Source organism: Lithobates pipiens, unplaced genomic scaffold, assembly GCF_037356315.1.
Source record: "Lithobates pipiens isolate NorthernLeopardFrog02 unplaced genomic scaffold, aLitPip1_a1.2 Scaffold_16, whole genome shotgun sequence".
Classification (NCBI taxonomy): Eukaryota; Metazoa; Chordata; class Amphibia; order Anura; family Ranidae; genus Lithobates; species Lithobates pipiens.
Window position 1 is genome coordinate 547200385 of NW_027507748.1, and position 26398 is coordinate 547226782.

The 26398-nt window shown below is 44.9% G+C and overlaps 1 protein-coding gene across 1 annotated transcript in view; it reads right to left on the reverse strand.

Moving 5' to 3' along the window:
• COQ10A (coenzyme Q10A) overlaps window positions 1-25660 on the reverse strand; it is a 58942-nt gene extending 33282 nt beyond the window's left edge. The window contains exon 1 of the mRNA XM_077483376.1: window positions 25376-25660. Coding sequence (XP_077339502.1) covers window positions 25376-25500 — 125 coding nt within the window. The 5' untranslated portion in view covers window positions 25501-25660. The remainder of the gene's footprint in view (window positions 1-25375) is intronic.
• Window positions 25661-26398: the final 738 nt, after the last annotated feature.

Sequence of the window (26398 nt, forward strand, 5' to 3'; positions counted from 1 at the left end):
ACACAATCCGTCGGACTAAATCCGAGGGGCAAAATCCGACGGATTTGGTTGGCAAAATCTCCGACCGTGTGTACTTGGGCTTACGCTTAATGACCCATGAGTAGAGAAATCCCCATCATTGATTGGAATTATGATCATATAAAAATAAAAAAAAATAGGAGACATAAAAAATCAAAACAAAGGGTCTCAATCACAGTAATTTCTGTGACAATAAGCCCTGGTTCACACCGGTCGGGCTATTAAATCGGGCTACTTCAGCACAATTCCAAATCCACACATCAGTGCAATTTACACTGCCGATTTCATTGTGGCTTGCCACTTCATTTAACAGAAGTCTATTCAAGTTGCAATAAAATTGGTAAAATTTGTGAAGGACACTTTTATAATCACTGCGACATGAGTCGAGTTCCATTGCCGGCAATAGAGTGTGACTTGTCATTCATTTTGGAACTGTCAAAAGTTGCACCAGTGTGAACGAAGGCTTAAAGAATACGTTACATTATATCAAGGAAAAAAAAAAAAAAGACCAACCAGATAACTATATCCTTCAGTAATCTTGCTCTACGGACCAGGAAAAGTCAAAAGAAAATATATATATATATATATATATATATATATATATATATATATATATATATATATATATATATATATATATATATATATATATATATATATATATATATATATATATATATATATATATATATATATATATATATATTAAAAGCACCAAGTTTTTCTCAGTTCTTCTTAAAGTGGTTCTGAAGGCAGAATTTGTTTGCCTTAATAAATTAAAGTAGAATAGCAAAAAAAAAAAAAAAGTCTCCCATTTTGGATAGAGTAAGGGAGGATTATAACTGTGCAAGGTTCATTTTTGTCATCTGTGTCTTGTTGCAGAGAGTTGCAAGTATAACCAGTTTTTTTTTTTAAATCAAACACACAACATTAAAATCACTTTGAAATGACTGCTTGGGGAAAAAAAATGGTATAACTCTTGATTAGATCAAAAATGGACTGCAACGCACACCTATGGGTAACATCCATTTGCATCCAGCTCTGGTTTTGCAGACCTAAAATGTAAAGGAACAGATGTGAATGGCTATAAATGGACGCACATCCATTTACTTCCAGCTGCCCCCTAGGGATTTCATAGGTTGGTTTTCCTCCATTACAAGGTGGGGGAGAAACTAAAACGGACATGTATGTGGGATATTTGCCATCCATTTCGGTTTTGTTCTGGACTCAGCAGGGTTATCTGTCTACGGATCCCCCACTAAGACCCCATAAACACTATTAGATTTTCTGCAGATTTTAGTCTTCAGATTTACCAAAACCATATAATATGGGAGGTCAAATCTAATAGTGTATGGGGCTTAAGATGGAACAGAGGTACACATGTGAGAGGGTTTCCAATTGGAATGAGTTATTCACATCTCAGAATTTTCAAACACTGTTACTAACATCAATGGAATCTGACAGGGCAGAGTACACTAGAGTTGGTTTCCTTTCAGGATACAACTGGAATTTATGACCACAGTTTGTCCTAATGAAGCACATTCCATACCAGTTTTTAACTGTCAATGAGCAAGTACCTGAAAATACACAGCAAGCACAACACAGGCATTTTCAAGAGGAAGTAAACCCCCGATGGGTTTTACTTCCTCTTTGTTTCCCTGCAAAGGTAAAGCATAATGGGCTACTATGCATCGCATGGTAGCCCATTATGTGTCACTTACCTGACACAGGAGCAAGCGATGTCACCGCTGTCCCCTCTTCCACGAAGTGTCCATCTTCCTTCCGGGTATCGCGGCTCCGGCGCTGTGATTGGCTGGAGCCGCGAGGACGTCACTTGGTGGGAGCCTCTAACAGCATGATCGCCGTTAGCAACGGCACGCTCAGTGCGCCGCTGTCTAGTAGACAGTGGTGCCTGTGTTTTGCAAATATCTCCTAAACCGTGTAGGTTTAGGAGATATTTCTTGCACCTACAGGTAAGCCTTTAATCTATGATGTAGGTAAAAGTGGTCTGTAAGGGTTTACAACCACTGTCAGTGTATTCGCAAAGTTAATAGAAAATATTCTTCATAAAAACAAAAAAAAATGACATACAGCGGGTAAAATAAGTATTGAGCACATAACCATCTTTCAGGGTTAATCTATTTCTAAAAGGTGCCATTGACATGAAATTTTCACCACAGGTCAGTAACCACCCATACATACAAAGAAACCAAAACAAATAAGTTCAGGAATTAAGTTATGTGTAATAAAATGGAATGACAAATGAAAAAAGTAATGAACACAGGAAGAAAGGGAGGCGCAAAAAAGACATGGAAAGCCAAGACACCAGTTGAAATCTATCAGTAATTAGAAAGCAATCCCGCCCCTTTGTCAGTACAAATTAATATCATCTGGTTCAGTATCAACTGATGACCTATAAAAAGGTGTCTTACCACCCAAGAAACATCTCATGATGGGTAAAAAGCAAAGAGCTCTCTCAAGATCTTCACAACCTTATTGCTGCTAAACATACTGATGGCATTGGTTACAGAAGGACCTTTTAAACTTCTAAATGTTCCAGTGAGCACTGTTAGGGCCATATTCTGGAAGTGGAAAGAACATCATTTCACTATAAACCGGCCACGACCAGGTTCTCCTTGCAAGATTTCTGACAGAGGAGTAAAAAAAAGAATTATCAGAAGAGCTGTCCAAGAGCCAAGGACCACTTGTGGAGAGCTTTAGAAAGACCTACAATTAGCAGGTATAACTGTAAAATAATAAGCAATGCACTCAACCACCATGACCTGTATGCACGCTCACCACACAAGACTCCATTGCCGAAGAAAAAGCATATTAAGGCTTCTTTAAAGTTTGCTGCACAACATTTAGACAAGCTTGTGAAAATATTGGGAGAATATAGTCTTTTCAGATTAGACCAAAGTTGAACTCTTTGGCAGTGGCGTCACTAGGGTTGGTGTCACCTGGTGCGGTAAAACATGGCGTCACCCCCCTCCTGTCTAGGCTGCCCAGCACCCTGCAGGCGGCGCACAGTCACGGGGCGCACCCCAAACTGGCCTCTGTAAATTATAGTATATGGTGGTATAGTGACAGGTTAGGGTGGTATAGTGCCAGGTTGGGATGGTATAGGGCAGGTTAGGGTAGTATAGAGTAGTACAATGACAGTTTGGGGTGGCACAGGCAGGTTTGTAGTTACAGTGTGCTGTGCAGTAACTTATAGCATACCTCATAATTGCAGATGAAGACCCCAGCGGATGTTAGAGGCTGCTGTGTCCTCGCCTCCATCTCCTTCAGCTGTAGGCTCAGCGTGAACAGGTCTGTGGGAGGTGTGGATGATGCGGCCACACCCCCAGCTCCACCCACCTACTCCGGCTGCCTCGGGAGATATTGGAGATCGGACCCTGAGTGACAGCTGGGAAGGGTTATAGGCAGCCTGAGCCTCTCCTGCATGGCTGAATGCCCTGCTTGCACCACTGTGCTGCAAGCTAAAGTGTTCAGCGGCAGCCCCGGTGTTACCCCTCTGGCGCTTGTCACCCGGTGCGGGCCGCACCCCATAGCAATGCCACTGCTCTTTGGATTCCATAATACGCACCATGTTTGGAGGTCAAATGGCACTGCACATCACCCCAAAATCACCTTACCAACAATGAAGTTTGGAGGTGGGAACATCATGGTGTGGTGTTTTTCAGCATACAGTACTGGCAAACTTCATATCACTGAAGGAAGGATGAATAGAAAAATGTACCAAGACATTTATGATAAAAAAAATCTTCTGCCATCTACCAGGATGAAGATGAAACAAGGGTGGACATTTCAGCAAGACAATGATCCCAAACACAAAGCCAAGGAAACTCTCAATTGGTTTCAAAAATAGAAAATAAAGCTGCTAGAATGTCCCAGCCAATCACATGACTCTAATCCAATAGAAAATCTATGGAAAGAACTAAAGATCAGAGTTTATAGAAAGGGCCCATGGAATCTTCAACATTTGAAGACTGTGGAAAAATGGGCCAAAACCACACCTGAGCAATGCATGAGACTAGTTTCTCCATACAGGAGGCATCTTGAAGATGAAATTACCAACAAGGGATTTTGTGCCAAGTATTAAATAAATTTTAGTTAGCGTGTTCAAAACTTTTTCCGCGTGTCATTCCATTTTATTACACATAACTTAAAATTTCCGAACTTAGATTAAAGATTTTTTTCTTGCATCTTCTGAAGTGTGGAAGTACGCACTTATAGTTTACATAAGAGCAGATTTCCTTGAAGTCATAGATTAAGCAGTGGCATGCATGCACAAGGACATGACATTTTCTGTAACTGGATTCTCAGGTCACGCTACTCTGTTTCAAAGCTGTCAAAGTTCTTTCTTATATAGCAGAGCTCTCAGCCCCAGCCCCACAATCAATTTGAAACAGCTGACTAAAACCATTTTATCTTCACATGATGTGTCTGGGTATGCTGCAGGTTAGCTATCAGATAGCATTGCCCAATTTCCAGCTGCATAGGGTTACTGTATGCAGTATGTCAATAGGCTATTCCTACACCACACACCCCTGGACACGGCTGCCTTTTATTGCAAGTTATTGCAAAACAGATTAAAAACTTGCTGTTCATTGTATATGTACAGTAGTTGCTGTATCCCACCAACATAAAAAAGGTACCTCACATGGGAAAGAAACACTTTTTGCAAATTATTAACCAAAAATGAAGACTATTTTTTGCAGTGGTGGTCCTTCATGCATTTCATATACCGTGCATTAACCTTAAAGTGGTTGTACTTTTTGCTATAAAAAATATCCCCCAAAAATATATAAAAATGTTTTTTTTCCTGTTTAGGCCGATACGTATTCTCCTAAATATTTTTGGTAAAAAAAAAAAAAAATTCAATAAGCGTATATTGATTGGTTTGTGCAAAAAGTTATAGCGTCTACAAAATAGGGGATAGTTTTATGGCTTTATTATTTTTTTTTTATTCTTTAACAGTAGTGGCAGCGATCTGCGATTTTTATCGGGACTGCAACATTATGGCAGACACGTCAGACAATTCTGACACACTTTTGGGACCACTGGCATTTTTACAGTGATCAATGCTATAAAATTGCATTGATGACTGTGAAAATGTCACTGGCAGTGAAGGGGTTAAGTGTGTCCTAGTACGTGTTCTAACTGAAGAGGGGAGAGGACTGTGCAGGGGAGTTGACAGATCATCTGTTCATACTCTGCAACTGAAGGGGGAGGGGTATGAACAGACGACCTGTCTGTATGAACAGCTGTTTACACACACAGATCCCGGTTCTCAGTGTGCCCTGAGCAATCGTGGGAGCCTGGTGGTGATCGTGACCGCCGGGCACTTGCATCGGCTCCGTGGGCGAGCAGGGGGAGCGCATGTGCCCCCTAGTGGCCTTCTAGGTTACCAATGTATCATGACAGCGATTCACGCAGCCAAACCAGGTTTGCCCAGTATAACTGCAGCAGCAGGTCATCATGCATTTAAATAACAAACATGTTATACTTGCCTCCTCTATGCAGTGGTTTTGCACAGAGCAGCCTGGATCCACCTCTTCTCGGGTCCCTCTTTGCTGCTCCAAGCCCCTCCCTCCTTTGAGGGCCCCTCAGCCAGCAGCTTGCTACAGGGGGCACCCAAGCCTAGTCAGAGCTCCATGTATCCATTCAGACACTGTGCCCTGACCTGGCCTCGCCCCTCTCTCCCCCGATTGGCTGACTGACGGACACTGGCCACTGCTCTCTCAATCTGGAGGAGTGACCTGGATGGCCAAGGGGATCGTGGACATCGCTAGAGAGAATCGGCGCAGGTAGGCAATTAGAGGGGTGCTGGGGCTGCTACACACAGGTGGTTTTATAGCTTAATGAATAAAATGCATTAAGATATAAAAAAATAAAAAATAAAAAAAACAACCTTCAGCCTTTACAACTCCTTCAGCACAGGATTACTTCTATACAATAAAATACCTGCTAAAACAGGGGTTGACAAATTTGCTTTGAATTTAGGAGCCAATTAAAGTTAGGAGCCAGTTTTTTTTTTAGAGTGGCATGGATTGTCAGCTCCCGGGGTAACGCCACTCATTTTCACCCCCTATCCCTAACTCACAATGGAGCACCCAGTCAATAACTCCAATGAAACGCTGTTACATCAGGGTTTTGGGCTGACCAGAAAGAGTAAGGCTGGCAACAGGTGGCACTGGCAGGTGGCACGTGGAACTGCCAGATGGCATTGACAGGTGACACTGGCTGGCATTGGCAGGTGACACTGGTTTGGAACTGGCAGGTGGCATTACTGGCACTGGCAGGTGGCCCTGGTTTGGAACTGACAGGTGGCCCTGGTTGGCGATGGCACTAGTCACTGGCAGGTTGCACTGGTAGGTGGTGACAAGTGGCACTGATTGGCAATGGCAGGTGGCACTGGTTGCCCCTGGCAGGCACGTGGAACTGCCAGATGGCATTGGCAGGTGACACTGGTTTGGAACTGGTAGGTGGCACTATTGGCACTGATTGGCAGGTGGCACTGGTTTGGAAGTGGCAGGTGGCCCTGGTTGGCGGTGGCACTAGTTGTCACTGGCAGATGGCACTGATTGGCGGTGGCACTGGTTGGTGTTGGCAGGTGGCACTGGTTGGTGGTGGCACTAGTTGGCACTGATTGGCGGTGGCACTGGCAGGTGGCACTGATTGGTGGTGGCAGGTGGCACTGGTCAGCACTGATTGACGGTGACACTCGGCACTGGCAGGTGGCACTGGTTGGCAGTGGTTGGTGGTGGCACTGATTGGTGGTTGCAGGTGGTATTGATGGTGGTGGCACTGGTTGGCACTGATTGGTGGCGGCAGGTGGCACTGACACTGGCAGGAGGCTCTGATTGGCGGTGGCAGGTGGCACTGAATGGCACTGGCAGGTTTCACACAGAGCACTGAAATGCAACAGAGGAGCTGTCAGAATTGAGCTTAATGTCGGAATGGGCGGGACCCAGCCGGGATGTGAAACTTACAAGTAACAGAGAGGCGGATCTGTCAGATTTGAGCTTGATGTCGGGGTGGGCGGGACTCAGCAGCTACACAATTTCACAGTAACCATGAGATAAACCAAAGTTCAGGAATATTCCTTTATCCCACTGTTTTGCAAATCTATGTACACTACAAACTGTATGATTGAATTGGTTCTAATATCGCTGTTTAACTAACCTGACAGCCTTTTACTCCAAATAGAATCTTTAATATTTGCAAACAAAACAAAGGTTTCCCAACTACCAGCAGAGAAAGTCTTTATATTTAAAGAGCACCTGTCATTTCAGATTCATCATGGCAGCGCTTGTTAGTGGGCATCCACTCACCTGCTGTCGACATGTCCCTCACCTTGTTGTGTCATCGCCGCATCACCAACCATCCCATTAAAGTGAAAGGGACTGTTGGTGAGGCAACAGCGGGTCAGAGGAGGAGCCGCTGTGGGACAGAGATGACAGTTGCCCTTTAAAAACACGATGATTTAAATCAAGCCTTTTTACTAAATCAAATCCACCCTGGTAGAAAGAAAGAACCTGTGCTGACAGGGTCCCCTTAACCTCCCTGGTGGTATGATTATTTCCGATTTTTGGTGCTGAAAGCGGTACAATTCTTTTGCATGGAAATTTGGCGTTTTAGATTGTAGGCCTGCAATTCTTAGGAATAACTCACTTAAATCTGTCCACACCAGACTGAGTCTAGCAGACATCCTGAGTATGATGAAGTTTCAAAAAAACACAATCAAATTATAATATAATAAATAACTATAATTATACCAAATATTAAAATAATAAAAATTATTCAATAATGTAATCAAATCAAAAACACAGAAATTTGCTCATTTGCAGAATGTTGCTGTCGTTACTTTTCAGTGTTGGATGATGGGTCTCCCCACAAATCACTATCGCTCAATTCTGCGAGTGATTCTAATTTATTATCTGTTTTCTAGCTGTTCAAAACCACTTTTGATGTAAAGGAACATTTTTGGTTGCTATGGACAATCTCCAGTTTCCAGGCAGAAAGAACAGTTTTTATAATATAAAACTGCATGCAGGACACTGGAGGAACCACAAGGGACAAAAGGGAGGTGAAATATTTACATACAGCAATGTAATCTGTAAGATTACAGTGTACTGTGTGTATAGTGTGTGTTTCACTTTTTGCATTTGGCGCCGTTTTCTCTGTCCCCATGCGTCGCAACGCTCGCAGGGAATGGAGCCCGGCTCCATGATGAATCGAGCGGAGAACGAGCCACTCACACTGCAGGGAGGACATCGCAGGATCCAGGGGACAAGCGAAGTAAGCTCTTCCTGGATCCTGCGAGTCTGGCTTGGGGTTACCGCTTTTGGTTCTGAAATTCCACCTCGAGCCAGACTTGGGAATACCACTAAGGAGGTTAAAGGAACACGGTCATTAGAAATTGAAGAGCATGTTAGCTCAATGTTTTATATTTCTAATATGGGCCTGCTGTACCATGTCCTTGTATAAAAAGTCTTATTTGCTTTGTATTGCTTCCTTTATGAGAAATCCCTGGTATTCCTGTCAGTCCCTAAGCTTTCCATTAAAAACTGACCACACTAAACAGGAGAATACTGGAGCGACACAAAGTTGCACGATAAATGAAAATATATTTCAATGGGTGCCCGCTTAATGTGACTTAAGTTTGAGCGTGGGGGGGGGGGGGGGGTTCCTGTACTACTTATCTGTGACTTTGGTACGATTTAAGGGTCATAAACTGCAATGTTAACCACTTGTCCACCACGCTATAGCGCGGTCCTCCAGTTCTGGGAGGACATCAATAGACGTCCTCCCAGAACTCCATGCGCATTGGGCACGCCCTGTGACTGCTGTGTTCTTCGGACACCGCTGATCCCAGATCAGGGTAAAGGGCTAATCACAGTAGTGTTCAGTTGTGTCCAATCACAGCTAATTACATGTAAACAGACTTGCCAGTTATGTGTCTGTGGGAGGAAAGGAGAGCCATTAACTGGCAAGCCTGTCAGCACATAGTTTACACTAAGGCTGCTTTCACACTGGGGCGGTATTCAGGCGTTACAGCGCTAAAAATAGCGCCTGTGTAACGCCTGAAAAAAACCGGCCCCTTTAACTCCAGTGTGAAAGCCGGAGGGCTTTCACACTGGAGCGATGCGCTGGCAGGACGGTGAAAAAAGTCCTGCCAGCCGCATCTTTGCAGCGGTGTATTCACCGCTCCTAAACCGCTCCTACCCATTGAAATCAATGGGACACCGCAGCAATACCGCCGCTGCAGCGGCGCTTTGCGGGCGGGTTTAACCCCTTTTCGGCCGCTAGCGGGGGTTAAAACCACCCCGCTAGCGCCCGCACACCGCCGCTAAAACGACGATAAAGCGCGGCTAAAAATAGCGGCGCTTTACCGCCGACGCTGCTCCCGCCCCAGTGTGAAAGCAGCCTAAGTGCTCATGCACACGGACGTTTTAAAAAACTGGCTGCAAAGCTAGCTCCAACGCCTGTAAAAAAATTTTTTACCGCGTGTTGCAGTGGCGTTTTTTTGCGCTTTTAGCGTTAGCGTTAGCGTTAAGTAGCGTTTTTTTAAAGAAACACATCTCTTGGCTATAGCACTCAGAAAACAAAGAAAATATGTTACGCGTTTTACCGTGATTTGCGTTTTTACAGCTCTGGCTCCGCGCCACGGAACGCACTGGTCCTGGGTTTTTTTTTTTTTTACAGCTTAAAAACGCCTATGCCATTTGCAGCTCAAAAACGCCTAGGTGGGCATGAAGCCATAGACTAACATGGACAGGCGTTTTTAAGCTGCAAAAAACGCTCAAAAAAGCGGCTGTAAAAATGTCCGTGTGCATGAGGCCTAATAATCAGGGCACTGATTATTAGTGCAACCCCATCGGCATCTATCAGTGCAGAAGAAAAATTACCCATTTGCAAAATGTTATAAATTTGTTGCAAATTTGTTGCAAATTTGGGGGGTGGGGGGGATTTCGTTTGTTTAGAAAAAAAAAAAAAAAAACAGTGGTGATTAAATACCACCAAAAGAAATCTACTTGTGTTAAAAAAAAAAAAGTGATAAAAATCTCATATGGATACAGTGTTGCATGACAGCACAGTTATCATTAAAAGTGCAACAGCACTGTATGCTGAAAGTTGGCCTCATCAGGAAGGGGGTGAAAGTGCCAAGTGGTTAAATCACAAAAGTGGCAAGCAAGTCACACAATTTCGGGCTTGCAGCAGTGTAAACCGAGCCCTATAGTGATGGTAGACACATTCAACTATACCCGGGAGCACTGAACGAGCAAGGAAAAGCCAACATAGCGATTATAACGATTTTTGATCCATGTAGGGCCAGCAAACATTAACTATTTTCTTCACTGGGTAATCGGTTCCACCTAAGCATTTTAGGAAAATGGAAATTGGAAAGTGAACTCGTCACTGTGAAAAATAAACATGATCTGATCAACACACAAAATGTTCTGTATAAAGAATAAATATGCATACTTAAAGGAAAGGCTAATGCAATGAGCTGGCACCAACCTAAAAAAGGGAAATTATAGTGTACTTTTAGTGAGCACATTAAGTCTTTACTGCAATGTTTAACCATGAAGTAAATTTTTCTAGGACTTTGACATTTTTTATGAGTATGTTTTATACTTTTGATATTGTATTAAAAAATGGAGATTTGTAGATTAGCCCAGGAGGAAAACTGACATATCAGGAGTCAGCAGGCTAAAGCTGGATATACAGGTATTGAAAGTTTGGCAGCAACTGGCTGAATCTTAATTTGTATGTAGCCGTGTCTGTTCAACAGAAGCCGGTCAGGCCTGTATTCCAACAGACCCCAGTGTCAGACTACAATAGCAAAGCAGGGGAGATCCCTGCAACCACATCACTTCACCGTAAATTAATATTTTGTGAAAATCACATTTGCTTAATAAAGTTGCCCAATAGCGTTAACATATGCAAGTGTGTAAAAATAAATAAAATAGATTTTAGATTAAAGACCCTCCATATTTATGGTGCAACATACCTCCCTTCACACTGTCCCATGCTGCAAATGCCTCCCCCTCCACTTTCACATTGCACACACCCATCCCCTCCCCCCACCACCCATTCACAGCTACTATCACATTTAAAATCAGCACAGCTGTGTGGTGCTCCGTCCACAGATCCATGACTGAAAAGACTACATGTCCTCGCTGCCACCGCAGCAGATGGATGTGTAATATGGTAATCAGCACACGCATATTCCATTGAATCTCCCTCCAGCTGACAAAGGGCTAGAAGAAAAAGTGCCAAAACACACACAAAGCTTATTTAGTGTTTTTAGTGGGCAAGGCAGTCATTGAAATGAATGGGCTGCCCTACACATGTAGCACAAAAAGAAAAACAAACAAAAATGCACATTTTTTCTGGCAAAAACTGTTTGGATCAGGATTGAAAGTGAACATTTAGCTATGCAGATTACACAGACTAGAGAAGCTTCATTAAAGTGGAGTTCCACCCAAAAATGGAACTTCCGCTTTTCCAGTTGCTCCCCCCCTCTGGTGTAACATTTGGAACCTTTCAGGGGGAAAGGGGTGGGAGCAGATACCCATCTAATTCCCAGATATTTTGCTCCCACTTCCGGGCATAGATACCCGAGCCACCCGCAGGTATGTATGCCACTTCCCATCCTCCCTCCCCCCGCAGTCTTCTGGGATGCACATGAGTCCCAGAACACAGCAGGAACTAGTGGGATAGAGCAGCGTGAGTCGCGCATGCTCAGTAGGGAACCAGGAAGTGAAGCCTCAAGGCTTCCCTTACCTAGGCAGCACTCGACAGCTGAGGGATAAATCGGCTTTGGGTGCCGACATCACGGGCGCCCTGGACAGGCAAGTGTCTTTATTTTAAGTCAGCAGCTGCAGTATTTGTAGCTGACAAAAAAAAAATATATATATATATATATTATTATTATAATGCGGCAGAACTCTGCTTTAAGGCTCCATGTACACTGCTGCTGGTAAACATGTTTTTTGAGCTGCCCCTGAACTCTCCTCTATGTTGTCTTATCAGTACATGTACACAGGGTCGTTTATAGGTAGTTGAGTTTAGAAGCATTTTTTTGGAATGCAAAAGCCAAATGTCTGTAAGAGCTTGTGAACACTGCTAAATGCTGTAACTCGCACTTAGCAGCATTTCGTTTACAGCTGTTTTTAAAATAGAGATACATTTTTGACCATCTACAAAAAACAAAACAAAAAAAAAAAAAAAAACACACCACCGCAAACATGGCTAAACGCGGCAAAACTGACATTTTTAGATGTTGGTTACTACCTGTCACATTAAATCATTCAGGAGAGGTTTTAAAACGTCCTGTGTACATTAAGCCTAAGGGTCCTTTCACACGGGGCGGATCAGTTCTGATCCGCCCCGTGGATGTCCGTTTGCTCAGCGGGGATCACTCCGCCGATCCCCGCTGAGCAGGGAGATGACAGGTCTGTCTCCGCACACTGTGCAGGGACGGACCTGTCACAGCGCCGCTCTCCCCTATGGGAGATCGGATGACGACGGACCGCAGTGCCCGTCGTCATCCGATCCGATCCGCAGACGGATGGAAAAATAGCTTTTTCCTCCGTCACACTTTTTCGGATCGGAGCGGGTCGGATGTCAGCGGACATGTCACCGCTGACATCCGACGCTCCATAGAGCTCTATGGAGCACCCGTTCAGGTCCGCCTGAAAAACTGACAGGCGGGCCTGAACGGGACGTTAGTGTGAAAGGGGCCTAAGTGATTTTTTTTTTTTTCACATGCTTGTGCCTCCATTTTTTATACTGTAGTAGTAGTAGATGTGCAAATTGATAGGTTAGCCACTAGAGGGCGATTAATGCAGTTCAGTCTACCTAGGGGAAGTCTCCACTCCACTTTGGGGACAACCATTATGGCACATGCACAGATGTGCCCATGGGCTCTGCCTGGCACTTGCACTTAAGGCAGAGCCGGTTGGCACATCTGCACACACACGAGTTTCCACGCACTGGCGCATGCGTGTCACAGGGCTCTCGCAGGACCCAAGCCATCCAGCAAATCTGTGCAGGGGCAGGGAAAGATTCTTGAAAATTGTTAAAGTATTGCTTTGCCTAAAAAAAAAAAAAAAAAAAAAAAAGAATAAAAAATTACATTTGTATGAGAGGCAAGGAAAAAAAAAATACAAAAATACAAAAGGGCAGCGCGCGCTAATGTAAATATAATTTCCATTTAAAAATCTGAGATGGCCAACATCAATCCGGTGGCTTAAACATTTGCAAGTCATCAAAACAGAATATGTAGTTCAGGAATTCTTACTTCACTTGTAGCAGTCCAAGACAGCCACACTAAAGACTCGTACACATGATCAGATTTTCAGACAACAGAATATCAGTTTTTTGTGGCATGCTAGTCTCATGTCAAAAGTGAAGAGGTTACTCCCAATACAATACATAGGATGCATTAAGGTGAAAAAAAACACGAGGGTTTACAACCCCTTTAAGGTTCAACCTATTATATGGTTTTGGTAAATCTAAAAAGGAAAAAAAACTAAAAAAATCTACAGAAAATTTTATAGTGTGTATCCAGCTTTAGGCTTAATGTACACGGGACGTTTTACAACCTCTCCTGAACTATTTAACCTGGCAGATAGTAACCGACATTTAAAAACATCAGTTTTGCCGCGTTTACAAGCCATGTTTGTGTTAAGAAGCGTTTTTTTCTTTCGAATAGTCAAAAATTGAAAAAGCCTGTAAATGAAACGTTTACTCTTACAGGCGTTTGGCGGTTTAAATGCCTCTGAACATCCACCCTGAACGTATTTTTTTGCTTTCCAAAAAATGCTTCTAAACGCAACTGCCTAGAAATGACTATAAACCACCATGTGTACATGTACTGATAAGTTCAGGGTCAGCTGAAAAAACAAAAAAAAACACCCAACTGATCCTAAACGTCCGTTTACCAGCAGCAGTGTACACAAGGCCTTACAATGGCTAGAGAAAAGAGGAGCCCAGAGGTCAGAAGAAGGTGCAGAGAGGCGACATCTCCATAATGACACATTCTCTTTCCCTCTCAAAGAATGGAAATGGTGGTTGGCAGGAAAAGGAATAAATTACCAGATTTCTGAACCCAGGGTTGCCTAGCAGACTACACCCTATTCATATATACTCCATCTTAATCTATACAGCTGATTTACTTCTTGGGTATTGACAGGTGCTGAAGCAATTAGACAGATGGTGCACTACCCGCAATTGACTATCTCACGAAGCACACATATAAGGTCCACTCTGCATATGGTGCATGATGTGTAAATACATTTATTTTCATTAGATGGTGTCCTAGTGATACTGTCAGGTAGCAGAGCACAACACCATCTGGAGAAAATAAAAACAGAGTGAAGAATACTGCAGCCCCTGTAGACTTATTGATTGCTGTTGCAGTGCTGCATGGCAACCCCAGTGTGTTTAGGAGGTGTACTGGGGTGCCACTGAAAATAAATGGCAGCAGAATGCACCAGTGCGCATTACCTGCAGCTTGATTATGTGAACCCTGCGATTGTGACCTTTTCCTTGCAGCTGTCATCCATCCCAGCAAATAAGCCTGAATACACAATCACCGGATATCAGTGGGGGGTGGTGTGTGACAGCCTTGCATTGGATAAGGAAGTGAACCAGTGACATTTACCTATTTTTGGCAGTGGTTCTCAGTCCTCAAGTACCCCCAACAGGCCATGTATTTCTCTTAGATAAAATAACTGTCCAAAATACCAAGCCATTGACTCGGATTTAAAGCATCTGTGCAAGATAAAGGAAAACCTGCAAACATGGCCTGTTGGGGGTACTTGAGGACTGAGGTTAAGAAAGATGACTTCTGTTTAATTAGGGGGTCATGTCCATCTGGTAAGCCAATATCCTATCACACTGAGTGAAGGTTGTGGATCCATTCTGGCACCTCTTGTGTGAATAAATAGCTTCTTTTATCACATCCAAGGACTGTTGTATTGACTTTATTGGGGAATTTTCTCACCTTTTAGGAGTTATCCTATACAACAGAGATATGCATTTAGCGGACCTCCAGCTGTTGCAGAACTACAAGTCCCATGAGGCATAGCATGACTGACAGCCACAAGCATGACACCCAGAGGCAGAGGCATGATGGGGCTTGTAGTTTTGCAACAGCTGGAGGTCCGCTAATTGCATACCCCTGCTATACAACATAAACTTTTATATTTATATAGATTTATCTACTTTTAATTTTTTCATATATTTTTTTTAATGGGCTGTATATGTAGCGCAAAATGCTGTATGTATATCTTTGTATGTAGGGCTAATAAATGTGGGTGGTGTTGCGCAATTCCTATATTACTTACAATCAAACTTGAAAGTAATCATGTGAAGAATATGCGATGAACATTTATATAAATAAATAGTGATTAATTAATATGGCTAAACACATATAGATACAGCTAGCAAGTGTCCATGTGTTGGAATTCCAATAAAGTGATCAGTTTTTCTTAGGTATTGACCAGTGGTCTCCACACTGCAGCCAGGAGGCCAGATTTGGTCCTTTGGTTTCCTTTATCTGGTCTTTGGGGCCCTGTTCCTCTCACTAATACGAGGCACCGTTCCTCCCACAGACACCAATGATGGGGTACAATTTTTCCTACCGATACCAATAATGAGGCACTATTCTTCCTACTGACAAACTATGGGGTACTATAACTTCAACTACCAGTGACGGTACTATTCTTCCTACAGACACCAATGAGGCGGCACTATTTTTCCTACTGACACCAACGATGGGGCACTACTCCTTCCACTACCAATTGCCACCCTGAAGTCTAAAGGGCTGTAAACTAGCCCTTTCTGTAAAAAGTTTGAAGACCTCTGGTATAGAAAATCCACCTCTGTGCTTCCACAAGTCACCTCAGTGCTCACAGAATTATCACCTCACTTCCACCTAATAAAAGCCTCAATATCAAATTTCAGTATGGATCCGATTATCCTTCCTTAGGGCACCCTTCCTCCTACGTCTCCTCTGTGTTGGATAGAGAGTCTTTAATCTTTAGGTGTCCCTGGTCTCTCCGGTCCATGTATTAGAATAAAATAGACAATATGCCTCCCATAGTGTAAAACGTTTTTCAAATGTTACCATTTATTAAAAGAAAAGTGATTGCTTACATCAAAATTAAGTTAAAAAACGCACCGCAAAAATAAAAAAACAAAACAAAAAAAAAACACCGGTGATACCACCTCTCGCGTCATTTCGGGTCCGCTGTCTGCTCCGACCACCCTCTTTGCTTTAAGTCATGCCTTCCTCAGGGTAACCGGATTGGTTGTTAACTCACTATTTAGTTACTGGTGACAGGAAGTTTAGTGGCCCCCATTTTGTTGAAGACAAAATTATATTACAAAAATGACACTTTGCTACAAAGTACGGCTACAGCCCAGTCTCCAAAGGTAGGGGGATCGTGCTCTGCTTCAGTATGTTACAGTACATGTTGACATTCATGGTTCCCTCAATGAACTGTAGCTTCCCAGTTCCGGCAGCACTCATGCAGCCCCAGACCATGGCATGTCCACCACCATGCTTGATTGTAGGCAAGACACACTTGTCTTTGTACTCCTCACCTGGTTGCCACCACACACGCTTGACACCATCTGAACCAAATAAGTTTATTTTGGTCTCATCAGACCACAGGACATGGTTTCAGTAATCCATGCCCTTAGTCTTGTGCTTGTCTTCAGCAAACTGTTTGCTGGCTTTCTTGTGCATCATCTTTAGATCCCCATCTGGGATGACAGCCATGCAGACCAATTTGATCAAGTGTGTGGCCGTATGGTTTGAGCACGGACAGGCTGACCCCTGACCCTTTCAATCTCTGCAGCAATGCTGGCAGCACGCACAGGTCTATTTCTCAAAGACAACCTCTGGAGATGATTCTCAGCATGTGCACTCAACTTCTTTGGTCAACCATGGCGAGGCCTGTTCCGAGTGGAACCTGTCCTGATATACTGCTGTATGGTCTTGGGCATGCTGCAGCTCTGTTTCAGGGTCTCGGCAATCTTATTATAGCCAAGGCCAGTGATGGCTAACCTTGGCACCTCAGATGATTTGGAACTACATTTCCCATGATCCTCATGCACTCTGCAGTGTAGCTGAGCATCATGGAAAATCTAGTTCCAAAACATCTGGGGTGCCAAGGTTCACCTCCACTGGCCTAGGCCATCTTTGTTAGAGCAACAATTCTTTTTTTCAGCTCTTCAGAGAGTTCTTTGCCATGAGGTGCCATGGTGAACTTCCAGTGACCAGTATAAGAGAGCGATAACACCAAATTTAACACACTTGATCCCCATTCACACCTGAGACCTTGTAACATTAACGAGTCACATGACACCAGGGAGGGAAAATGGCTAATTGGGCCCAATTTGAACATTTTCCCTTAGGGGTGTACTCACTTTTGTTGCCAGCAGTTTAGACATTAATGTGTGTCAAGTTATTTTGAGGGGACAGCAAATTTACACAGTTAAACAAGCTGTACACTCCTTACTTAAAGAGGAAGTAAACCCTTCCAAACAACTTGGACCTACAGGTAAGCCTAGATTAAGGCTTACCTGTAGGTCCAAGCAATATTGGGCACCGCTGTCTATGGCGCATGCGCCGTAGACAGCGGCGCGCAGGCGCACTAAATGCGGCAAGTCCAAGAATGGATTTGCCTAATTTGTCGACTCCCGTGCGCACGCGCGGGAGTGACCTCATCGCGGCTTCGCCGAATGGCAGCGGCGGAGCTGCGAGACGCGATTTCCGTGCGCATGCGCGGGAGTGACGTCATCGCGGCTGCGCCGCTGTGATTCGTCGGAGCTGCGAGACGCCACCAGCAACATGGATGCGGCGGACTACAGGGGACAGCGGCGACTTCGCTGGCTCCTGTGTCAGGTAAGTGACACATAATGAGCTACTATGCGATGCATAGTAGTCCATTATGCTTTACCTTTGCAGGGAAAAAAAGAGGAAGTAAACCCATCAGGGTTTACTTCCTCTTTAAGGCTGGGTTCACATTGCAGCGATGCGGGAACGCTGCGAATCTGCTGCGGGTTCCCGCATCGCATGCCTCCCGGCGGCAGTTAACACTGCCCTATACGAACTGCTGGGAGTGTCAGTGAAATGTTAATGACACCCCCAGATCAATTTGCATATCGCAGTGCAATCTCCAAACTCGGACAGGAATCGGATCGCATGGTGTGAACACCCATGCGATCTGATTCTGCTGCAGACCAAAAAAAAGGGTCCTGTGCGAGTTTGGGCCGGGAGCGATGCGAATTCAGCCATACTATCTGTATGGCTGAACTCGCATCGCGCAGAGATCGGATGTGATTTGCACAGCAGTGCGGTGCGAATCACATCCGATTCTCGTCACTGCTGCAATGTGAACCCAGCCTTACATTGTAGCAGTGTCATTTCTTCAGTGTTGTCACGTGAAAAGACATAATAAAATATTTACAAAAATGTGAGGGGTGTACTCACTTTTGTGAGACACTGTATATACACACACACACACCACCTGGACACTTGCTAGCTACACATATTTAGCGATATTATTTAAGCACTATTTGTTTATATATACTTGTTCCTCACACATTCAGATTGTTACTTCCTTCAAGTTTGATTTTTATTAGGTGTATGTTTTTATCCTTTGATTTCGCGTGTAAGTATTATAGGGATTGCGCAACACCACCCACATTTATTATTACTGAACGTGCTGTTGTGAACACACACACACACATGGGATTATTTACTAAAGGCAAACCACTTTTCATTACAAGTGCATTTAGAATGTTGTATGGCTCAAATCGCATGCGCACCAAAATGGTTCAGGACCCTTTTTATTCCACACCCAAATCGCACTGCATGGGTGTTCACACAATCGCATTGCATTTTGCAAGCCATTTTGGCGTGTCAATCTAACATTGACAGCCGCAGCAGATCGGATGTTGTGCGATTGCAATGCGGGAAACAGATGCATTTCTCGCATCGCATTGTGAACCTAGGCTGAATCTTGTTCAATTCAGCCAGGAACGGTATACAATTAAGCCCCTTTCACACTGATGCAGTGCAGTTTAACCACACCATGGGTGTAGCACAGTGTACCTGCGGGCTAGCATCCAATTCGCATAGCAGGAGATTGTGACCAGCTCTCTATGGAGCCACTTCACACATCTCCGCAGCAGCTCTGAGGCTAATTACACAGGAGTGCTATGCGTTTTTCTGTCCTTTTCAGGTCAGAATTCAGCCCAAGATTCGGGCTGAAATCGGACCAGACACAGTGATTGAAGATGCACCAGACTCCTGATATAGGCTGCTGCGTTCTATAGTGTGAACCCAGCTTTAAGAAAAAATGTTTTTTTATTCATTAGTGGAGTCAAATCAATGTTCATTTTCAACCACAGTGACAAGGAAATTTGAAGGAGTGGGATAGAAAATTTCTCTCAAATAAATGAAATTCATACCAGTTGGGCCCTGTTCACACTGCTTTTTCCACACTACACACCACACTAAAAACGCACCCTTCAAGTTCAACAAAAGCGCAAGAAAAATTGTCCCTTTTAAAAGCGATTATAAGACCTAAACATTTTTTACCTGAATGCATTCCTTGCATTAAAAAGGTAAAAATGTTTAGGCATCAGTATCCACCCTCACCACCTCCTCCCAATTTACTTGCCTGAGTACTCATTCAATCCAGGGCTTCTCACTTCCTGATGTCACTGGTTTTGCTGTGGCAGCAGGAGCCAGAGCCCCCCCACTACAGGCAATCAAAGCCAGTGAGTGACAAGGGAGCGCAGGATGGGGCTGAGTACCACTTTACATCTATAGACGCAGATAGTAAGGCTCAGGAACATACCTGCACAAGTGCCCCCATAGCAAGCGGCTTTCTATAGGAGGCCATCGGTGTAAGGGAGGAGCCAGGAGTGCCGGTGGGGGGGGCCTGAGAAGAGGAGGTTTGGGGTGAATGTGCAATTTATAAAAAATAACTAATAAAAAAAAAAAAAATTAGCCCACGTTCACAATGAGGGCCGGTTTGAAATTGTGCAAGTTCAGCTGAACTTGCATGATTTCAAACCAGCATTTTAGCTAGGGGCTACCATATAGCTCTTAATTGCTGTAGACTGCAATGTCCAGTGAATGTATAGATTTGTAATTTAGCCACTACAATGACTCTCCCTAAGTGCCCGTTCACACTACCGCGACTTGTCAGGCGACTTAGCCGCCTGACAAGTCGCGCTCCGTTCTGTACTATGGAACCGTTCTAATAGGAGCGACTCAAGTCGCTCCGACTTAGAAAAAGGTTCCTGTACTATTTTTGGGGCGACTTCAGGCGACTTGCATTGACTTCTATACAGAAGTCATTTTGCAAGTCGCCGCTGAAGTCGTGTGCAGGTCGCGTCTGAGTCGCGCTGCAAGTTGCGTCGCCCCTGTGTGAACGGGCACTTACAGCTGTCGAGATAAGATAGCTACAAGGAATGCATGGTTTTCATCAGCTGGTGAACACCACTTTTGAAGCACTGCACAGCAGGAGGAACTGCCAGTATATATAATGAGCAAATATGGCTGCTTCTATGTACTATTATTCCAGATTATATAAAGAAACGGTTTTATTAAAGGATTAACATAAATTCAAAGATTGTTAAAATCAAGCTGATCTATTTACATCTACATACTGGAGCCAACAAAAATAAATAAAAAACCTATACTTCCTCTTATATTACCTTTTACCAAAAATCATACAACTTTTCAGAGATTGATATCTGAAGGCAACATGAACAATAAAACTAAAGCATCGGGAGGAGGTATACTGAGCTAGTGGCCATCATACGCTCAGTATACACAGATAGTGATATATATTGGAGACCAAATGGGGTTGATTTACTAAAACTAGAGTGTGTAAAATCTGATGCAGCTGTGCATAGAAACCAATCAGCGTCCAGATTTTTTTACTTCAAAAGCTTAAAAGTGGTGTGCCCATTTAAAAGAAAAAAATATATATTAAAAAGGCAGCAGCTACAAATAAATACTGCAGCTGCTGACTTTTAATAATCGGACATTTACCTGTCCCAGGGTCCAGCAATGCAGGGGAACGAAGCCCCGCTCTTCCCCCCTCTGTTCGGCGGCGCAGGAATTGTAACTGTGGGCACCCAGCTGCGCATGCGTGAGCGGTGCCGCGAGTAGACGCACAATCTGGGACCTGTCACGTGTCCCAGATGACTGACAAGAGGAAGGGGGCAGAGCTGAGCCCTTCCTGTGCCGAGGGGTAAGTGATGTCACCAGCCCAGGCACTGAAGGGGGCAGACTACAAGAGACCCCCTAGCAACAGCCATTTAGAGATGAGTGTTTTAGGAATATTAATGATTTTTTTTGTGTGTGCAACCCCACTTTAATTGAACAAGTTGAAGTTAGAAGCTGATTGGGTACCATGCACAGCTGCATCAGATTCTGAGTACTCCAGTTTTAGTAAATCTCCCTCAATGTGACTAGACTTCAGGCAGTTTCAGATAACCTAGAAAATATTTCATGTTTGAGTACTTTCAGTAATTCCTGCATATGCCGAACAGACACCGTGGACTGCTGTTTGTGTCCAAAAGAATTTGAGAGAGAATTTGAACCCTTTCACACCGAGGGCATTTAGCAGGTGCTATAGCGTTAGAAATAGAGCCTGCAATCCGCCCTCAAACTGCTGCACCATTATTTTCACCGGAGGGGTGAGCTGGCAGGACGTCACGAAAAGTCCTGCCAGCAGCTTCTTTGGAGTAGTGAAGGAACGGTGTGTTTACCGCTCCTCCACCGCTGCTCCCCATTGAAATCAATGGGGCAGCTCTGTATTACCGCCGCTATAGCGGGAGGTTTTAACCCTTTCTCAGCCGCTGGCGGCCGAAATGCGCTACAAATCCGATGGTAAAACGCTACTAAAAATAGCAGCGTTTTACCGCCGATGTTATAGGCTCTGCGGTGTGAAAGGGGTCTTGCACAGCTGACTGTTCTCTAAAGTCTATTGCCAGCTTTAAATCTTATGTACACGTCATGTTCCTTAGAATTGTGATAATGTATACTGTAAATAAATGTGAAGTATTGGAAAATCATGCTGCAGTCACCATCTAAAGTGTATATACCAATGGATATCTGGAATCATACATACCTAGACAAAGGTTCCTAGCAAACATTTGTATCTGATGCCTGGGTACACAAAGGATTAAGAAATGCCCCCTTACCAAGTGATGTTCAGAACTTTTATGTACACGTGACTAAATGAGTTAGATAACAGTGCCCAAACAAAAATACCAGAACAATGGAAACAGTAATACAAAAGCCTCTAGTTCACAAAGGGACTCATCATACAATGGGACTTCCTTTTCCATTCATTCCATAGTCAAAAAAAAAAAAAAAAAGTGGTGATTGATCACAGGGTTATTTTTTTGTTCCCCCTCTACACCCTACAACTAAAACCATTTATAGAGCCCAGTCAAACTTAAGCCAGGGACACACTAAAACTGACAGCTCCAGTCGGAGACACTGTACTAACATGCAAGGTTAGTCCAGCGATCTCCCCCTACTGAGCTGTTGTGTTCTGACAAGGGGACGCGGGATTTTTAGTTTTTAACATTTTTTTATAAAACTGCATCACCCTATGTCCTTTCTGAAACGTTATTCTTCCCCCCATGTACCCGCCTCAATGAGAGGGACTCCCCCCATGCCCTCGAGTGGACTAACATACACACACAGACACACACACACACACGCCTTGTAGCCCTGCCTTGGCATAAGCTCAGGGGGACAACACCCACAGGTGAGCATGCACCCTGGTGGGAGCCTGCACATATGTTTGATTTGCAGTGGCAATTGCACAAGCACTTTGTTTGGCTCATTTTGATGAACTTTTTATTCACTACTTTCACTGGCAACATACTGGTACTTGCTTTTGAGTCTATGCACTGGATCCATTTTTCACTTTCTTTCGACTTATAAGTAATCGTATGTATTATATGAACTGATGAATATATTGTTGTATGAATAATTGGATTTAAATAGCACATCAGCACTTTACTTGGATTTTGGGTTCAACACACTGTATATTTATGAGGACGAGCAGCACATTTTAGAAGAGTTTAGCACATCAGTAGTATTTACTATTAGGCTGCAGCATTCCAGTAGTGGGAATTTGTTTGCCCACATTTATATTTTGCTTTGATACTTTGCACGAGTGACACTTATACAATGCCAAGGAACCCCGGCCACGCTGCACTTGTGTGCTCTATGCGTGATATCAAAGCAGGCACAAGGCTCACTGGACAAGCGTGCCCTATTGCATTGTGCCAGCACACCTAGAATGATAACAACCAAACATCAAGGTGGCTCCAGGGAGTCTTGGAAAAATCTCCAGTCCGTTAGCTACACTTCACCCTAGCTTCCAGTCGGGGAGTACACATTGCTATTGTTATAACAATCTGGGGCTACATGTCCCATGATTCCTTGCGCATATGAGCTCTAAGCATAATAAAGACCCAAGCCACACTGTGTGTGCATGCACGCCCCTAGCTAAGCACCCAGGTGGAAACAATGCACTGTACACCTTTATCCATGGTACCCACTCTGCTGCACTTCACCCTAGCTGGGGGAGCACACACAATGTGATATTGTTATAATGATTTGGGGCTACATCTCCCATGATTCCTTGCGCATGCAAGCTCCAAGCACAATAAAGACCCAAGACATGCTGCGCATTCACTCCCCTAAGCACCCAGGTGGAAACAATGCAACGTCACCCCCGGCCGTACTGTGCAACCTTATCTATGGTACCTGAGCAAAGTAATGCTAAGACACCCTGGTTTACTGCACGTGTGCCCTATGCATGGCGCCATAGCACACCCAGAATGAGTATGACCCAGCTTGGAGCGCACGCATCAAAGTGGCTTCAGGAAGACCTGGAAAAATCCCCAGCCCTCCTTGCTCCACGTCTTCTTAGCTTCCAGTTGGGGAGCGCACACTGTGCTATTGCTATGATATAACACTATGATTTCTTGCCCAACATGCATTCTAAGCATGTCTTCCCCTAGCTAAGCACCCAGGTGGAAACAATGCAATGTACCCTGGCCACACTGCGCACCCTTATCCATGGTACCCCAGCAGGCACAATGGTATAGACTCCAGGCACACTGCATATGCACACCGCTAGCTAATCACCCAAGTGGACACAATGCAATGTACCCAGGCCACACTGTGCACCCTTATCCATAGTACCTGAGCATGCACAATGCTAAGGACCCCAGGCACATCCCTAGCTAAGCACCCAGCTGGAACAATGTAATGTACCCCAGCCCCACTGTGCACCCTTATCCATGGTACCTGAGCATGCACAATGCTAATGCCCCCAGGCACACTGCCTATTCACATCCCTAGCCAAGAACCAAGGTGGACACAATGCAATGTATCCCGGCCACAGTGTGCACTCTTTTCCATGGTATCCGAGCAGACAATGCCAAAGACCCCAGGAACATCCCTAGCTAAACACCCAGGTGGACACAATGTAATGTACCCCAGCCCCACTGTGCACCCTTATCCATGGTACCTGAGCAGGCACAATGCTAATGCCCCCAGGCACACTGCATTTGCACCAGGTGAACACAAAGCAGCCCACCCAGGCCACACTGCACCCCTTTCCATGGTATCTGAGCAGGCACAATGCATATGCACATCCCTAACTAAGCACCCAGGTGGACACAATGCAATGTACCAGGCCACACTGTGCACCCTTATCCATGGTACCTAAGCAGGCACACTGTGCATATAAAGGACCCTCTGGCACACCCTATGCTTGGCACCTCAGTACCCACAGAATGAGAGACCCAGCTGGCGGCATGGACTCCAAGGAGACCCTGCAGTGCAATGGAGCCACAGTTAGGTAGAAATGAGTGCACTCCACCAGCTACAACCTGAACACTAACGAGGTCTGCAGACACACGCCAGTGTGAGCTATGAGGGATACATTCCATGTTCCTATGTGCTGCTGGTGCAGACAAGGCCTTCCTCTATGAGAGCTGACAATAAGGCAAGACTAAGCTACTCTACACACTTCTACTCGGGAATATGGAGTCCTAGGTTATGGGAGAAGTTTTAGGGGACACGCACATGAAGGGATGTACTGAGAATGTTCCTGGAACTACATTGAACAAAGTTTTCCTCCTCCCGGGGCCCACACACACATACACCCAGCCGACGCCTGCTTCCATTTTACCAATACCACACAATATTCACGTGACTTCCCCCCAGGCCCCGCCTCGGAGCCGCGCGCCCCCCCAGAATTCCCCTCACCTGATTGGGTGACGCTGCGCTCGCGTCCGGCAGCCCCGGAACCCCTGGAATGTCGCGAGCCCGACGAAGTTGCTGAGGGAGCGCGCCCCCACACCGCTCAAGCGGCCCGCGCATTTGGCGGCCATTCAGTTTCTGAGGGGGAGACGGCAGGATACCGTTTCAGACGGAGTGTTGGCTGAGGAGGGGCCGCCTCTCAATCCGGACTTCTGAGTCTGACCTCGGAGAGGGATGCCGGTTCAGAACACCACTGTCACTAGCTCCTACGTCATCTCGTCACCATGGCGACCCCTGGTGACGTTTGCTCGTGAGGTCAGGAGTGACGTTGGCGGCTGAGGAGCGCTTGGAATGCCGGGAGTTGTGGTCTTTGTTGTGGTGAGGTTGAGGGAACTCCGTACATGGCGGAGGGTTGGTGGTGTTACCAGTTCTGTGGTAACGGCCGAGCAACGTAAACCGGGGATAATGTTTCCCGGACACACGGTCTTCTCTCAGCCGCTAGCTCACTTTATATATTCTGAGGGCGTGTATATTGTTCACAATGGTATTCTTATGAGGGGTCAGGTCCTTGGGATTTTACCACCTCAACACCCCTGAGCCCACAACATTCCCCCCATTCCTGTCTCGGTTCTGCACGTTATGGCCACATGTGGATACAAAAGGCCATACAGCTTCTTGGGGCCCTGTCCACGTTTGGCGATTTAGGATCACAGGCAGCATCTCTGCGTTTCCAAATTGCCTGCAGCAGTGGCAAAATGTGTGTTTAGGTGACGCTTTGCCAGTGTTTTGTCAGATTTTGTAATGGAATTGACGGTTCTTTGTGGCTATCTTGGTACACCCCGCACTCGGTCGCGAGAAGGCGGCAAACGGACATATGTGTACACCCACAGGAGTCTTAGTCCTCATTCTCACAAGGCGGATCTGCTTGCACGTAGTCCGCCGGCTCAGCGGGAGATCTCCGCTGAGCCAGCGGATGACGGGACCCTCTCTGCTCACTGAGCAGGGAGGGGCTTGTCGAGCGCCGCTTGT